The sequence below is a fragment of the Rutilus rutilus genome (assembly GCF_951802725.1).
Source record: "Rutilus rutilus genome assembly, chromosome: 19".
Classification (NCBI taxonomy): Eukaryota; Metazoa; Chordata; class Actinopteri; order Cypriniformes; family Leuciscidae; genus Rutilus; species Rutilus rutilus.
In genome coordinates, this window is record NC_140232.1 from 24,711,489 (window position 1) to 24,730,033 (window position 18,545).

Here is an 18,545-nt window from a genome sequence, read left to right on the forward strand (position 1 = left end):
GAGCAGTTGAGCTGCTTTATGAACTGCATCACTACTGTAACTGTACCTTCTGCTCTAATACAAAGATCTGGACAGTTATGATTTTAAGTTTGACAAGTGGTTCTTTTTAAGATTTTAAAGGAATAATAATACTTTTTCGTGAATTATGTCCTCCAAACTAAAATTCTAATAAGCCTATCATAACATTTTATGTTTGTTTACTGTTTAAATTTAGCTGAAAAGCCTATAACAGGCTGTTTAAAGCCAGATTCCATTGTGACAACTTACCCCATATAGTGTGAAAACGTGTGTTTAATGAACTGTATTTCCCCCGGTGTAGCCTGCCTTAGACCTTAATAGTGCTTATACAGAAGAAGAGAAAACCTGCAAAATATTTGACAACCCAGTCTCTCATATATTAAATGAATCCCTTCAAATGGCAAGTGAAATCATTCACTAAGCATTAAGTATTTATTGTAATCCCACAATTAAACACAACCAATCACAACACAACTGTGTGTACCATGCATTGTTTTCAAATACGAAATTAAAAATCATTCAGGAAAAAATATCAGCACGTTATGTTGCGCTGTAGACTGCAAAAATAAAAACATCCCATCGGTTCGGCTAATCTCTAATTATTACCTACCCGTACAGGCAGTCCGTGGGAAGTCCCGCCCACCGCGTTTCACGATTGGCTGGCCGGTGCCAAGCTCATCCTGGACGGCATATGATTGGTCACAAACGCTTTCTGTTTTGGGTGCATGCCAGAGGTCCGGAGAGGGGAGGGGAACCGTCTAGTTTCCGGTTTTGGGCTGGAATTGACACACAATGAGGAGTCGGGAGCAGCCGCTCAAAAGCCTTCTGTAAATAAACAGGACCTTTATCAGGCCGGTGAACTATGGAGAATCAGGTAGAGTATGAAACGCTTTTGCTGTTGCATGGAGTGAAGTCAACTTTTGTAAGCGCGCGCTTAGAGAAATCCACCATTGCAACTGAATGTGGACACTTGGGGCTCGTGAAAGCAGCGGATCGGACCCATATAACCCCCCTCCCTCCTCTCTCCCTCCTCTCAGCTATCTGACTCGAGCTGGCCACGCATATTAAAGCTACATCGGCATTTGGGGACATCAGCTCAGCCTGAAGGGCTGGATGCGTGCGCCAGCTTTTGCAGTGCATGTACCAGCAGAAACACAAAGGAGAGTGTTTTTGTCCTGTGCTTCTCTAGTCCGGGAGTCACTACAGTCTGCGGCTTTTATTAGAGGAAATGAGGAACATGCATTTCCATGTATTAGTGTTCCTGACAGAGCACGCACGCTGAAGGCTGAGGGCATTGCACAGGTTTGCTCTGAGGGTGGGGGTCCCTGAAGCGGGAACCTGTCTCTTTCCAAGGCTAATTAATTGCCCTTTTATGCAATATGATTTATGAGCAGCACCAGGAGTGATCATATGCTGTACTAGTAGATGAATATCATTGCCATAACATCCTGGCTATTTTTACACGTTCTGCAGTAGGTTAATTGCTTTTGCTGCAGCTAAATTAATTTAGAAATAAACTTTTTCTATTTTTATTATTATTAACGTTGGATGTGTCCAATTCCAAAATAATAAAGCTGTCTCTGTGTAGAAAGAAAATCATATTACTTTTTCTGCTTCATGTTAATGAGCAGTTTTTAATGCAATAGCAGTGCCAGTAATTGTAGTATTTTTAATTGGCAGTATAATACATTATACTGTTTTGTTTTATTTTTAAACGAACTAGCATGATGTTAGTACTGTCATAATAAAACTCTTAATGTAGAAAAAAAATGAAGCATTACTGCTTAATATTAATGAGCTGTTTATCCAGCAATTACATCCATTATCAGTCGGATGTATTGTTTGTACTGCTTTAGACTACTTATTGCAGGTACATGAGCTTGATACTTGCACATGAAAGCAAATCTCAAAACAAAAAGCCTAACCTATTTTTATTCAATGTGCTTTTAGTTGTAAACTTCTGTTTGGTCCCTCCACATATCAAGTTATGATTTTTGTGAAAAATACTGTTTCATTCATGCATGTTTTCTAGCCTTTGACAATAACATTGCAGCAACTCTTCTGAGACTTGTTGTTTTGTCGTTTGCCTATTGGCTTCGCACGTGACCTGCTTGTTTTTTTTCCTGTGCTTGACTGATAATCTGTATCATAGCACTGACCTGAGACGAATCCAGTCTGTCACTTTTGTGTCTATTTCGCATCTTATAACAAAAAGGGATGAGGGTGAGTGTGTCTCTGCTGGGGATTTGTGAGACCAGGAGCCAGTGGTGTTTACCTGTTTAATCTACTCTTTTCAAAAAGGCCTTTTGATCTTTTTTACCCCCCCCCCCTGGGATTAGTGTGGTCATGTGTTGAATCTCTTATTGTGTACTGTCCCATATTGTGTTCATATTCGGATGGTCATGTTCCTCTCAGGCGGAGTGGAGCAGCTTTTATGTAGGTAGCGTTTGTAATCGTTACAAGGCAAGTTGCTGTTGCTGTGATGAAATTACACATGACAAGTTCTGGAAAAAGAGCAGTGTTTCTTGCCATTGAGGGTAGCCAGGCTTTTGTATCCCTGTCTGTCTATATGTGACACGGCTGGGGCTTGTGGGTAAGTGAATGAGAGATGGACTCATAGGGGTTATTCTGATGCTTGGCAGCGTCTCGGACTGGCTGGCAGGTTTTGGCTGAAGGAAGTGGAAGTGTCAGCCAACCCAGGGCTTTATGGTGAAAGGCCAGACGGCAGCCAATAAGATTTTCCTCATAAGGCCGGCCCGGGACACATCAAGCCGACTGTCGGGCCGTTTTTGAGCGTCGGTGTGAGAGAGAACTCTTTGGTTTCCCTTTTTGAATGATGAAAATAGACTATTGATTCCTGCTGATATATAGACAGATATTAACTTGCACGCAGGTTTAGTCTTTTGGTGTGTTCAAGCACAGGTTTTTGGCCGAGACGCAGCCGACGTGAGATGACAACTAGGGATGCTAAAAGTTAATCGACTATCGATCATGGGAATTTGTGTAAATTGACATCCCTAGCGACAACACAGTCAGCTTTCATCGCAGCTAGTTCTTTGGCGCCGGCTTGGTGTGTCCCGGGCTTTATGCTTACCTTTCAGGAAAGAAGCGTGTCTGGAATTGATCTTATTGTCTGTCCCGGTTCTCAAATCTCCACGAGTTCAGGGGCTCGAGTCAACAGCAGCTGCTGAGCATCATGGGCACCTGAACCCAGTCTGGCTCGTCTCCACCTTATGTGGGCAATGTTCATTTTTCCTGGCTGCTTTTCAAAAGGAATTCCCTTGATGGCTTTTTCTGGCCATTTGGCAGAACCAGTCGATGATACAGATGATTAGCTTGAGCATGTGAATGAAAGGTATTCTTACTCCGATTTTGGTGTCTAGAGGCCTTTTATTAGTAACTCTTCTCTGCTATATCAATAACAGTTTTCAGCTATATGAATTCACTCAATTAAAACAGTCTTCCACAAAGAAAATTCCCTACAGCTTGATGATTTACAAATGTGATGGAATCATTTTTCTGTAATACATACATACACATATACATATACACACATTACACACACTTTACTGTCACTTATATGTATATGTGTGCGCGCAACTGTGCATGTGCCGCTGGTCTTCTCTACTGAACTTCAACTGACCATTGAAGCATTTCATTAATATGTGTTTCTGTGTTTGCAGTGCACGGTTCAGGTAAAGCTTGAGTTGGGTCACCGGGCCCAGCTGAGGAAGAAGGTGACATCAGAGGGCTTCACCCATGACTGGATGGTGTTCGTGCGAGGCCCCGAGAACAGCGACATTCAGCACTTTGTGGATAAAGTCGTCTTCCGGCTGCACGAGAGCTTTCCGAAACCCAAGAGGGGTAAATTTCACAAATCAGATATTGCACCACAACTCGCAGTTCAATCTTCAAAAACAGCATGTGAGAGCCACATGACATGTTACACATCCTGAAGAGCAGCATGCTTCTTTTTTCAATATTTGAGGTTAGGGTTGGATCAGTATCAATTTTGGCTTGGTACAATAGCAGCGTCTAGTATTCAGTTGCTGATACTGAATCAATACTTTAGGCAACAAATAAGTAGCCTCGGCTGACTGGTGAAATGAAACTATTGCCAGTGGGTTAAACATCAACCCATTTCACTTCATGCATTCCAGGTGTCACATGTCTTGGACCAACAGTGCTGGTCTAAGATAACCTTGTTTTATACACATTACTTGATAAGGGATATTTTTTTATATGTACCATTTATGTGATATTATTTTATTGATAATAGAAAACCAGTTGTTTCAGACTGCATTTCTGCTAGTTGGTTCAAAACACAGATTCTAAGATTTGTTTGCAAAATGTGTGAATATTAATTGGGTCATGCAGATGCTGCTTGGTAACATTCCTGGAGTGTCCAGTTAGGTCATTTTAATAAAAATGAATGAACTGTGTTTTCGGCATAGTCAGATTCTTTTACTGTATTTTTGATTGAATAAATTTAGCCTTGGTGAGCATTAGAGACTAAAGAAAAAACATTAAAAATGTCATTGTTATAAAGCTTTTATTTTAATGTATAACTATACAGTACATGCAGCAATTATCAGTTAAATAATTCATGTTTTCATTTTAATGTCAGTGTGTAAGGAGCCCCCATACAAGGTTGAGGAGTCTGGTTATGCTGGATTTCTGATGCCCATAGAGGTCTATTTCAAAAACAAGGTGAGGTATCTGGGTCCTTCCTGTCCTCTTTTGCTATTGTCTCTTGTTCTATAGTTTTTATGTTTTTTTGTTTTTTTTCATTTTCAATCTGCACACATCCCTCTCTCACTCTGTGACTCATCAGAGCATCAGCTTCTCTTTCTCTGTCTTGTCATTTGTGAACTTCCCCTCACTGACATTAAGCTGGCACCATAGAGTGATTTTCCTTATGAGCTAACTGGCATAATGCGAAACAATTACACTCTTTTTTCCAAGCCCACCCGCTGACTCACAGGCTTGTGATAAGCAACCGTATCTGTCGTATCTTGTCTGAAAAACATCCCCAGCCTTCAGAGAGTCTTATTTTCCTGAGCTGTTTTTCAGCAACCCATAGATTTCTGCATGCTGAGGGACAGAGATAAAAAGATTGAGTTGGAGTATGTTCATCTGGGTGCTTGATTTGTAATTCTGATCTTTGCTGAGGTTTTGCTTTTGAATAGTGAATGAAGCACTGGCTGAGCCCCCCACGAAAGAAGTCTGAGAATCACTCCAGTTGCTGCTCTGTTGACTCACTTCAGTGCTTGAGTTGCTCATTAAAGGTGCAGTAAGCGATTTCTGAGAAACGCTGTTCAAAGTGGATCGGACAGAGCGCCACAACACTATTGTAGCCAATCAGCAGTAGAGGGCGTGTCCACTCATCCGGGAGAGAGAGTGAGCTAGAGGAAGACTTTAAGAAAGAGAGATGGCTGAGAGAGATTACTAAAGAGAAAAGGTCAGAGGAATATCACTGGTAAAAGAAGGGTTATGATCAGGCAAGAGCTTTTGGACTCTTGTTAATATTAGAAAAACCTTCCAGCTCTGGGAGAGTGGGAAGGCCTGAAACCGACGCTGAGGTTGTGTTTTTGCTCATCATTGGTTTTGCTATGTTTCATAAAACCAAGATATGCTGTTGTTGTAATGTTAGCTATAGTAACAGCCTAGGAAAGTTTTGAGTGTCATTGTTTGTCTGGAGCTTGTCTTGCTTAGATATACAGCTGTTTGTACAGTTTTTTGTTCTTCCTTATTCGTTCGTCATCTTCGCTTTATTTTTCGTGAAGCATTATTTTGCTTTGCTTCAGATATGATGAGGAGACATCCGCTCATGCATGCTTGTGCATTTTGGGGGCGGAGCAATGAAGGGAAGGGTTTGTGTTTGTTTGGATTGATTTCAGATATCAACAGTGTTTCTCAGAAATCACTTAATATGAAATCATTTTATGGAATATCTGAATATTGCCATTCACACAGGAGGAGCCAAAGAAGGTGTGCTTCAATTACGACCTCTTCCTCAACCTGGAGGGTAACCCGCCTGTCAATCACCTGCGCTGTGAGAAACTCACCTTTAATAACCCCACCCGGGACTTCCGTCGCAAGCTGGTTAAGGCTGGAGGGGTGAGTGGTGCATTATGGGATTTTTTTTTTTCTCCTGATTATATCTAGCACAGCTTATTAAGGAAAACTGTACATTTTTGGTGTATGTGCTCTAATTTCTCATTCAGATCATGGTGGTCCCAGAGGGAGCAGAAGTAGTCCCGAAACCCAGCCCAGATTACCCCATGCTTCCAACCATCCCACTTTCTGCCTTTTCTGACCCTAAGAAGAGCAAGACCTCACAAGGATCAAAGGTCTGTAAAAAAAAAATCTGGGGGAGGGTCCACAATTCTGAGATCAAATAGAAAATCAGTATTAAACCTGGAAATAAATGTTTAAGGATTAAGACTTTTTTTTTTTAAACAGAGAAAAAACTGTTATGTGTAATATAGATATTAAAATTATGCTGCTGTTCAAAAGTTTGGGGTCAGTAAGATTTTTTTTAAAGAAATTAATACTTTTATTCAGCAAGGATGCATTAAATTGATCAAAAGTGACAGGAAAGACATTTACAATGTTACAAAAGATTTCTATTTCAAATAAATGCCGTTCCCTTGAACAGTTTTCAACTTTGATAATTATTAGAAATGTTTCTTGAGCACCAAATCGACATATTAGAATGATTTCTGAAGGATCAGGTGACACTGAAGACTCAGCTTTGCCATCACAGGAATAAAGATATGAAGGGATCACAGCTTTCCTCTATTCTTCCTTTTGTTTACTTCTAAGCAGCAGATTAGATCGTTTCAGTGTGAATTAAGGGTCCATCGTGTAGGACATGTGTCATATCTCTATTAAATGAGCTTTGCTTTATCATATGCAAGCACTGGCGCTTTGAATGGGTCACTTTGAGGCATCTTTCATTAGTGCAGTAAAGAGGGTCAGTTGCTGTGATTCTCTAGTGTTGGACGTCTTCCAGCATCCCCATTAGCTTTAACAATCCTAATCTCAGCACAGCCTCATTAATACAGCAGATGACCTTTGTGTGAAGGAAGGTCACACATGGGTAATAGTATCACAGTTAAGACATGCTTTAATGGCCTTTTGTGATTATTTTATTATTAAAGGTGTCAAACTTTGTGCTTTATCCCTAGGATCAGTTGTTTGGTTGTATTTGACAATGTGTCCATGGTAAATGGTGAAAGATAGTAATATATTACGGAATGATTACGATATATTAATATGAGGGATGATCAAAATGACTAGTCGGTTAATTATTATGCATGTTTATTATCCGTAAATGTAAAAAAATAAAGAACATGATGGTAAATGTACAAAAAAGAACTATGGTAAATGTACAATACTGTTCAACATCAAAGAGACTTTTTGTAAAATCACTAAGTCTTTTATAATTTAAAATGACTGGTAACACATTACAATAAGGTTCCATTTGTTAAAAGTAGTTAAATACATTAGTTAACATGAACTAACAATGAAAAAAATTCTAAAGCATTTATCAATTTTGATTTATGTTAATTTGAACATTTACTAAAACAATAAATTGTTACCAAATAACTGTTTTCTATAATAATATATCTAAGAATGTTATTTCTTTCTGTGATGGTAAAGCTGAATTTTCAGCATCATTACTCCAGTCTTCAGTGTCACATGATCCTCTAGCGGCTTTGGCGTTTAAGAAACATTTCTTACTATTATCAAAGTTGAAAACAGTTGTAATATTTTGTAGCAACAAATAAACACCCATTTCAGGATTCTTTGATGAATAGAAAGTTTTGCAAAAATTTATTTTCTGTCACATTTGATCACTTTAATGAGTCCTTGCTGAATAAACTTATTCATTTCTTTAAAATATATATACTAATAAAATATGAAGTGATTCAGTTTGCAGATGAATGAACAAGAATGTAATACTAAGTACAATCTTGATGTTTCTTAGATAACTGACAAAGCTTAAGTTTGCTTTAGAATTGTACTTCTGTATTGTGATGATTATTTGTGACATAAGCCGCTTTTCCACCGAAATTACCCGGAACAATTTGTCCCAGGAACTTTTTTCCCAGGAACCTTTTTTGCCCCAGACCGGTTGCTTTCTGCGTTTACACCGCGGTCTAAAGTACCGGGAAGGTAAACTGCGCGCAACTGCTCCTCCCAGTCTGCGACGGACAGTAATCAGTTTTGAGCGCCACATTTATAAGTTTGGAGGAGATTCAAACTGTGTTGCAGTTATTGGTTTACTAACGAGGTAATTAACATAACAAAATAGACGAGCACTGATACTAAAGCGTGTTCAGAAAGCTTGTATGCGTATAAAATTAAGACAAGGTACGTTGTGAGATGACTGGGAATAACGCGCAAAAATTTCCTTTTGCGTAAATACTCTTTAAAAAAAGCCTGAACCCCGTCTATCAATCATAAATAGTGACAGTCTTGTAAATAGTTGTTTGTTACACCTCAATGCGCTATTTCAATCCTGTTATAGTAAATTTGTAACATGGTTTGCCTTGCAATAGATGACAATGTGTAAACATAATGACTTAATATTAAAAGCTGTGGCAGAAAAGAGACGAGCACTGATAAAGCGTGTTCAGAGCTCGTAATGCTAACGTTAGATATAAAATTGTATGTTATCAGCTATTGCAGACATTGGCCGTGAGATGGCTGTGACGAACGCGCAGAAAGTTTCCTCTTCCACAAATACCCAAATAATAAAGCCTGAAACTCGTCGCCAGTCCCCCAGTTTTTTTTTATTAAATTCCATATTTGCAGACAGACAACTTTACTGCATGAAGCCACTTTTTAAAAGGGAGGTTAAAAATAAAGAAAATGCTGCGTGGAGTCATCCAACCAAAATGCGGCGTGAACACAACCAATCAGCTTGTGCAGCGCACAAGTCCCACCCCTGAAAGTTCCTGAACTTTGAAAAAGTACTACCTCGTGAGCAGGGACTATCGGAGGGGGAAATATTTACCCGGAACTTCATTTAGACCCTGGTTCCTGCGGTGTAAACACATCGAGTACCAGCCCAAAGTTCCTAGTTCCTGGGGAAAGTTCCTGCGGTGGAAACGCGGCTATAGACCTATAATAGGGCTTTTGACACTTGAAATAGCTAACCCTGGGTCATTCTAAACCCCAGGGAAATGGAATACTGGGTTATCTCGCACGTTTCACACTGCTCATCATTTACCCGAGGTTAACAATTAAAACTGTGTATTCACAAGCTGACGTTTCACACTGCACATTCCTAAACACGGGGTTAACGTACTCATTTACATATTTGCTGTGTCACTGTCATTGATTGGACGAGTGCAGCATGCGACCTGTTTACATAAAGGCTCTAGCATTGCGCTTCTTCATTACACATTGCCAACTGTAATATGTTTATTTAATTTTATTTTTTTTATGGACTTTTCGTACTATGAAAATATGAATGAAATGGTCTATTCTTCACTCCTATTCTTCACTCCAATTCTTCACTTGTTTTCCGTCTACGTTTGGCACTTTTACTATTAAACGCTGAATTGACTGTTTATATACAACGCACAGTTTCCTTGACCCAAAGCATCTGATGATTATGTGGCACACGAATTGTTTTCGGTTGCTTAGCATCTAGTTTTAACATTCTAATAGCACATTGTTTCCCACTGCACACATTTTGCACCACAATGCTGGGTTAACACCACAAAAGCAGTGCTAACTCTGCTCCGCAGCAGGGTTTCATAACCCTGGGTAAAAAAGCGGTGCCAACTCCTTTTCTAAATTGCAAGTGGTTAAAAGTGAGGTTTAGAACGACAATAAACGGATGTTAATCGCCTTGTGAAAAGCCCTAATGATTATATATTGTACTGCCTTGTATGTGCCAATTCCTTTCTAACTTGGTAAATAGGGACTTTTTTTTTTTTTTATCGTTTGCTAACCAAAGGTAGAATTTGAGACCGTAAAGACTAAAAACAAACACTGTTTCCTGTAGGAGCCCAGTAAAGAGGGAAGCAAAGTGACCAAATCCCACAAAATGCCCAAGGAGCATCGAGAGCGGCCACGAAAAGACTCTGAAAGCAAGGCCACATCCAAAGGGGACGGTGACCGAGATGGCGGCAGCAAAAGTAGCCGTGACCCTTCCTCATCTTCATCCTCATCATCTAAGAAAAAAGAGATCAAAGTGAAAGACGAGAACAAAGTCCTGCCCAAAGCTGCTTTCAAGGAGCCCAAACTCACGTTGAAGGAGTCCAAAATGGAAGGCATGTCTCCTAAAGGAGGGGGGGCAGGGTCGGCGGGTGGTGGAGGGGGAGGTGGAGTGGCCGACGGAAAAGCCCCTAGCAAACGACCTTCCAATGCAGAGTCGCCCAAACCTAGTGTCAAGAAGCCAAAGAAGGGGGGTTCAGAGGGGTCAAAAGACTCCAGCAGTGGGGGATTCACCGGCACCTCCCCCCGGACCGCGTCTTCCACCACAGTCTCCTCGGGATATGCGGATAAGAAGGCCTCTAAAGAGAAGGGACGCTGGGCCAAGAGCAAGTCAGAGACCCAGGAGGTCAAGGAGTCCAAGAAGCCTCCGGAATCCGATGACTCCAACTCGGATGATGAGGCCTCGTCTAAATCTGAGGTTAGATTTATGTGATAATAGTTAAATTATAATAAACTATAAATAATAATTTTAAATCAAGAATTTTTCACTATAACATTTGTTTAAAATAATTCAGGGGATGGCAACCTTTTTAACTGTTAAATTAAATTAAAATTAGATTTATTTTTTTCACAAGAAAATTTATGTATTCATTTATATAAAATAAATCAGGGGTTGGAAAAATTAAGAAAGTGTACAATTTAATTTAGCATTTTTTTTCACAATAAAATGTATCTATTTAAAATAAGTCAGGTAATGGCAACCTTTTTAACATGGTGTTAAATTGTATTTTTGACAATAAAATGTTTATTATGAAAAAAACAAACAAATTAAACTTAACACTATGTTAAAAAGGTCGCCACCCCCTGTGAAAAACATAATCTTTCATTTGTATCCTGTCCACTCTTTCCCACAGCAGTCAGCACCTTCCAGCCCGTCTAATTCCAGCTCCAGCTCAGAGTCTAGCTCCGACTCAGACTTTGAGCCACAGCAGAAACAAGGCCAAGGTAGGATCTGCTCTTTTACTGCAGGGAGTGTCCTGATAAGCAGCAGTCAGATCCATAAATAGATTTCCCTACTATACTTTAACTCAAGGTTAACAGACTGCTGATTTGATCGATCACCATGGAGAGGGTTAAGGATGTGTCAGACACAGGCACTTCCTTAAAATGAACGGTGATGTGGGTAATTTGTCATTGCTCCCATTTTAAATTGCAACAGCCAGCCTGACACAAAACATTGGCTTAACTAATGGTGTGAGTTTGGGGTAAGACATTTGTTTAATCTAACCAATGGGAGATGGGAAGAGTTTTCAGGAAATCTGTTTGAAAACAGTCACTATTTTTCTAATTCTGTTTGGTTAAGCTAGTGGCACCGAAATTACGCACAAAGTGGCAGTTTGAAAGTTAAACCAAACCACGTATATTTTGCAAACGCTCATTCTGGTCTTTGGTTTGTAGGCCCGCTGCGCACTATGGTGGAGGACCTCCAGTCGGAGGAGTCTGATGATGACGATAGCAGCTCAGGCGAAGAGACGCCAGTCAAGAACAACCTGCCCAGTCGAGACTCCAGGTCATTCTCCTTCTTTTCTTGTCAATGTTTGTTTAAGCAGGTCTTTCAGATGCTTTAAGTCCCTGTAATCAATGTTAGCGGAGGCGGAGAACGGATTTGTTTGCTCAGAGTAAACACTTCACTTCATACGCCTCTCTTTATTCTTCATCTCACTCAAGTGTTGCTGAGCCGCTTTGAAAGACTTACTTTTGCGAGGCTGGAAGTGTGAGATGAATGCTAGAATAGGGTTTTCTTTTCAGTGTTTATTGTGTATTACAATTATTCTTTCAAATTAAATGCTGCATACAATTAAATCCGAATGACTACGTTTCACGGGACAGTCCACCCAAAAATGTACGTTTGATCATCATTTACTCACCCTTGTGTTGTTCTAAAACTGTATGACTTTCTTTCTCATGTGTAACCCAAAAAAGATATTTGAATAATGTTGGTGTGAAAACGGTTTCGGTTCCCAATGACTTCCATGGTATATTTTGTCCATTCTATGGAAGTCAATGGGAACTGAAACTGTGTTTTTTTTTTTTTTTACCAACATAATTCAGAATAACTTATTTTGTGTTCTGCAGAAGAAAGTAAGTTATACTGGTTTGGAACAACACAAGGGTGAGTAATGACAGGTTTTTACTGGAATTCTTGGGTAATCCTTTGACTTCCTCACAGGGTTTAATTGTTTGATGTTTGCCCCTCACAGACTGAGTTTAGACAGCGAGAGTGACTGCAGTGACGGGCCGCAGCGTCCCAGTCGAGAGCCACCCCCTCAGCCACAGAAACACAGCTCCACCAACAACAAGGTGAACTGATACTCAAGACCGTATCAGCTTCTTGTTAAGCCTTGACTGCCGTCCAATTTGTGTTCATTCATTCAGTCAAGCCGATCGTTCAATTTACAGCACACACTCTTAGCACACACTCACAGTTTTGCTCCTTTGAAACTTGATTGTCGACTGTCGGATGATGGACGATTGGCATTAGTTTTTGGATTACGCTGCGCCCAGTGTTGAAATGAGGTGGTGACACGCAGCTTTTGATCCACTGACTGTGGAATGCTGCTTAACTGGGTGCTGCCAGTCAGATCACCAGGATTCGGAGCGCTCCAGGCACTGCTCCACTATTGCTGGAAAAACACTGCCATAGATCATTGTCTTGATTAATCATTCTTTAAACCTCTTTTTTTAGTCCATTTGTATGATTTTTCTTTCTTTTTCTCCATTTTGTTCCTTTTCTCTCTGTTTGCTTTTGCCTGTCTATCATACAGGTCACGGGCAGAAAGAGTCCTGACCCTTGTTTACGTCAAGAAAAGGTCCTGAAGAAGGGATACGACAAGGTAGGAAGGGTAAATCAACCTTTTAATTTTTCACCTCAAGTTATTTCTATCTGATCAACTAGATCTACTCTGTTCCAAAACCTGGTGAGCTGCCTTGCTGTCTTCTGCCCACTTAGGTTCCCTTCTAAGGGATGCTAACTGAAATGGAACCTCAACCTCATTACTAACATGTTGCTAAGCTAATAGTGATATTCTAAAAATACATAACACACAAATAGTGGGGAAAATATTTGATTAATATTCAGTAGTAATAAAAAGTATTATTATTTAATTAATTAAACATAAAATAGCAATACATTATTATTAAATCAATGATATAATAACTTATTTTATTAAAAGTTTTTTTATTATGATTATTATTAATACAAAAAAGTATAAATACATTACAGTATATGTTATTGTATAAAGTATATAATGACCACCAGTACTCTTATTATACAACAATTCTTATAATAATATATTCAATAATTCTAATAAAAAATATTACTATAAATAAATAATAGAATAACAACAAATTATTATTATTATTATTGATATTATTATTAATTTTAAAATAATAATAATAAAAAAATATTATAAAAAATGTAAATTATTATTATTAAATTATTTTTTTTTATATAATAAAAAATATTGTTTACATTTATTATAATTATATAAATACATTATATAATAATAATAATATTATTATTATTATTATTATTATTATTATTAGAAATAGGTACCTTTACAATAAGGTCTCATTTATTGACATTAATTAATGCTTTAACTATCATGAACTAACAATGAGCAAAATATTCTTGTAGTATTTATTAACCTTTGTTAATGTTAGTAAATAAAAATGTTCATGTTAGTGACAGTGCAGTGACTAATGTTTACAGATACAACGGTCACACTTTAGTTTAGGGTCCAATTCTCACTATTAACTATGACTTTTGACTCAAACTCCTAATTACTGCTTATTAATAGTAATGTAGTCAAGTTTTGGTATTGGGTAGGATGTAGAATATGGTCATGCAGAATAAGGCATTAATATGTGCTTTATAAGTACTAATAAACAGCCAATATATACTAGCAATACGCATGTTAATAGTGAGAATTGGACCCTAAACTAAAGTGTTACCGATACAACTTTTGATCTTAAATGTAGCAGTAAATGTTGAGATTAACATAAACTAAGATTAATAAATGCTATAGAAATATTGTTCATTGTTCGTTTATGTTAACTAATGTAGTTAGCTAATGAAACGTGTTGCCAAAATATTTAATGAAATATCGATAATATTATATAAATAAAATATATAAATGCAACACCTACTCTTACATAACACAATTCTTCTTCTTCAATTTAAAATGATTATTATCAGTAGTATAATAAGCCATCTTTTGAAACTGCCTCCATCTCAGGTAGGCACTAGTTTTGGAGTTAAGGTCCATTCAGACATCATGCTACTAGTACTAGTTTGTAAAGCTGCTCTTTAGCTAATCTAATTTCAGTAAATTATGTTGCTTTTTATAGTTACTTTTAGTCCTTCCACACAAGCTTGTACAAGTCTTTGAAGCCGCAGTAGAAACCGATCTCGTGTTCCTCTCCTCTTGTTTCAGGCGTACACCGAAGAGCTGGTAGACCTTCATCGCAAGCTAATGGCATTAAGAGAGCGTAACGTCCTACAGCAGGTGGGTGTTTGCGTGATTAAAATAGCTTGCGTTTGTGTAAAAGCTTTGAACAAACACCACTGACCTGTTTCCTGCCTCCAGATCGTGAACCTCATCGAGGAGACGGGCCACTTTAATGTCACCAACACAACTTTTGACTTTGACCTTTTCTCATTGGATGAGTCAACTGTCCGTAAACTACAGAGCTACCTGGAGGCCACCGCCACATGACAGGAAGTCCATCATGGCTGGGGGGAGGGGGGGACGCTGCCCTTTTTCACTTCTTTTGTCCTGAGAGAGGGCTGCAAAAAGGTGAAAATTGTTCACAGGAAATGAAAACAGTGGGGAAACAAATCACGAAAAGGAGTGAATCGTACAGTATTTTGAGGAGGAAGTGCAGCTATGTGGCGTCTCGACTGCAAACCAACACTACAACACTTCTTCTCTCCTCCTCAATATCCTGTCGGACAGGAAGATCTCTTCTTAACGGGGCCAGAACTGCTAGAGGGTCATATTCGAAATCGGCTGGAAAGAAAAAGAAAAAAAAAGTCTCTCTGTAGCCATACGCACTGATGCATCAAGGGTTGCAACCTTTTATATTTTATTTTTGTACCAATGTTTTTCAAGGTATTTTTGATTGTGGTCGGAAAAAGGAAGCCCCACACGCCATGAATGTATCGCTTTTTATCCTCTAGGGCTAGTCTTAGTGCCTTTTTCACACCATCTCATTTGTGCTCTTAGCAATTACAGCAGTGTTATCTTTCACTCCGACTTTAGTCAATCCTTCGGTGTATGTGGGATACCTGGATATCGTCCCGGGGAGATTCCGATTTGTATGCCAATATGCATCAATCCTCATTTAGGTGTTCGCCAAACGGGCCTTAGAACTTAAATGTTGTGCATTGCTAGTGCAGCTTGTGAAAGTATTTGGAAGTCTGTGTTGGTCTCTGTGTTTTCTGTCATCATATCTGGTTTATTCATTAGACTAAGCGGGAGAGACAAAAGAAAAGGACAAGACGAGCTGTTTTTCTCTCAGTGGCCCCTACCAGAACAGCAGTCTGTAGATTCACTGTGCTTCTGACTCCGTCTCTCTCTCTCTCTCTCTCTCTCTCAGAGCGACCTACATCTCGGCTTCACTTCGCCTCTGTGTGTCCATTCTTATGCTAATAGCTTTAAGAGGCTCCGTGGCCTGAGCTGCAGACCGCATGCCCTTAACTTCACCCTGCAAGAGTCTGGGAGTGTCGTTTGCATGGGTTTTGAATCTTCAACTGATTCGTCTGAATCTTGGCGAACAATAACGTTTATAACTTTGAAACGATTTGAGATGTTTGCGTTTTTCAGCGAGAGAATGATTGAGTGTTATGTGCGTGAACTTTTAACTCCCAGCTCTTGTTTTGTGAACTTTAACCTTTGACCGGATACTGGTTCGGGTCAGCCTGTCATAAAGGGGTGGGGCAAGAGGCAAAGGGGTGGAGTTAGGTGAACTTGAGTGGCGGCTCTGAAAAGACATCCCACTGAGTACACCCAGGTTTTTTTTGTGTTTTTTTTATATATATATTATTTGAGGGGGTTATTTTTTTTATTTATGTACCTCTGCACTTTTGGCTTTGTTGACTCAAGTACTTAATTGTCTAATCTGTATTTTTAAGAATTTTATACAATATTTACATGCAATATGATATTAATTTGTCAATTGTTTTGTGTCAAGAATTGCCAGTTTTTTAAGGAATTTTTAGTTGGGTTTTTTTTTCTCTCTGTATTAACACCATTATATCATGATAGACTGTAAACGTGACCATGAGAACTTGAAACTTGCTTCAGGCCAATATATGAGTTCATGGCAGGGTGTGTTTGCATATCAGATGAATTTCTACTAGCATCTGTTTTGTTGTAGCCTCATTATTATCCACTACAAGGGGGGACTGCATATTTGCGAAACGATCAAGTGTTTGTTAGTTTATTAATGTATTTGATTTAAACCATGCTGAAAAAAGTCTTAAGCTAGTTTGCTGGTCTTAGAGGGGGTTTTGGGTACTTGTTAGCCAATTCATCCCTCTAAGACCAGCTAGTTTAAGCAGCTTCTTTTTTTCCCAGAAGGAAAGTGAAGAACCTCTGTATTTTGTACATGGGATGCAGCAAAGAACACTAATGAAGGGGCATATATTTCACCCATTTTACGTAGACACACATGTATAGTAGACAGTCGGAATCTTATCTACAGGGGCTGGAGGAAAACATTAATCGACGGTTAATACTGCATCATTTTCACATAGTTCGCTTGCAGCTGCAGAGAGCTGTATTGTCAGTCAGTGGTGGTTTTATTTGTGTTTGTGAGCGCGGAAGGACTTACTGTATTTATCCGTGGGGTTTGGGGAGGTCTGGGTTTTTACATATGTTTTGATAACGTGGTAGAAAACCTTCCTTGATCTGAACAGAAGAGTAACCCTTTAGTATGACGTGTTAAACTTGACATACAATGCCACCATGTGGCCATATGATGCAAGTTGTAATAAGGGCAAAAGATGTTACTTTTTATGTTTTTATTGCAAAGTCATATTATGAATAAAGTCATTTGAGTACTGTTCACAGCGTCTTATATTGCTAGTTTTATTGTTAAGAGCCCGCTTAAAGGGACCGTTCACCCAAAAATTAAAATGTTGTCATCACTCACCCTCAAGTTGTTCCAAACACGAGTTTCTTTCTGTTGGAAGACACACATTTTTTTTTTTATAGTCTATGAAAAATGTTGGTAGCTAACCAGACAGCTGACGATAGTCACTGACTTCAATAGTAGGAAAAATATACTATGGAAGGCTATGGCTACGGTCAACTGTCTGATTTTTGGGTGAACTATCCCTTTAACTTATATAGCCTACCATATTTTTACAGTAAAACAGTAATATTGTGAAGTATTACGATTTAAAATAACTTTTCTATTTTAATATATTTTTCAATGTCATTTATACCTTATATCCAGTCTTCAGCGTCACATGATCCTTCAAAAATCATTCTAATATGTTGAAACATTGCTTATCAATGTTGAAACCATCGAAAAGTAAAAAAAAACAGCATTGATTTGAAATAGAAATATTTTATAACATTATAAACGCTGCTCCTTTTGATCAGTATAATACTTCCTCATTCATTTCTTAAAATAAATAAATATATATATTTCTGTTGTCCCAAACTTTTGAACAGTAGGCTAGGGTATATATATTCTCTTGTCGTTCTTAGGACAACCTTGATTCACTTGTTTTGATCCACTTCTAATGTTGACTAGCCTACTATATATATATATATATATATATATATATATATATATATATATATATATATATATTATATATATAAAGGTGGTTTGCATTGTTTTTAACCTAGGTTTATGAAGCCCTGATCTATATTGTGGTTAACATGGTGAAATGACAATTCCAACTACAAACCCACAAGTTGATCTAAAAGATATGATCTTGTCTTTTTAATCTGATGCTAAAAGAATCATACAACATTATGAGAAGCACAGCAACATCCCAAAGAGCATTTACTGTATTTCACTGAATTGGTAGGCTACTACACTTCAGCGTTGGGGAGTTAGTTACAGCTACTGTAGCCTAATAATAAGTTTGTTATTTAGATTTTTTTTTAAAATTAAATTAGTTACTTATGAAATGTTAGCGATTACAAAGATGGTTACACCTGAATAATTTCTGTAAAGAGCTATGATATGTTGAATAATAATAATTTGTTGCTTTGCCTGTTTTTGATGTGTACGAAGCCTCCTGCCATAAAGGCCGTAGATGTGAT

General features: G+C 38.4%; 1 protein-coding gene across 2 annotated transcripts; it reads left to right on the forward strand.

Moving 5' to 3' along the window:
- The first annotated feature begins 748 nt into the window (after nucleotides 1-748).
- mllt1a (MLLT1 super elongation complex subunit a) lies at nucleotides 749-17,328 on the forward strand. 2 transcript variants are annotated; one of them, XM_084390214.1, is made up of 12 exons: nucleotides 749-892; nucleotides 3,702-3,882; nucleotides 4,646-4,728; nucleotides 5,995-6,138; nucleotides 6,246-6,371; nucleotides 10,046-10,675; nucleotides 11,112-11,202; nucleotides 11,656-11,767; nucleotides 12,459-12,558; nucleotides 13,023-13,100; nucleotides 14,694-14,765; nucleotides 14,847-17,328. In XM_084390214.1, the coding sequence occupies exons 1-12, from the start codon at nucleotides 881-883 to the stop codon at nucleotides 14,973-14,975; spliced, it is 1,758 nt and encodes a 585-aa protein (XP_084246340.1). In that variant the 5' UTR covers nucleotides 749-880; the 3' UTR covers nucleotides 14,976-17,328. The 2 variants fall into 2 exon arrangements, with proteins under 2 accessions (XP_084246340.1, XP_084246341.1); XM_084390215.1 differs by having other exon boundaries at nucleotides 13,023-13,091.
- The last annotated feature ends 1,217 nt before the right edge of the window (nucleotides 17,329-18,545 follow it).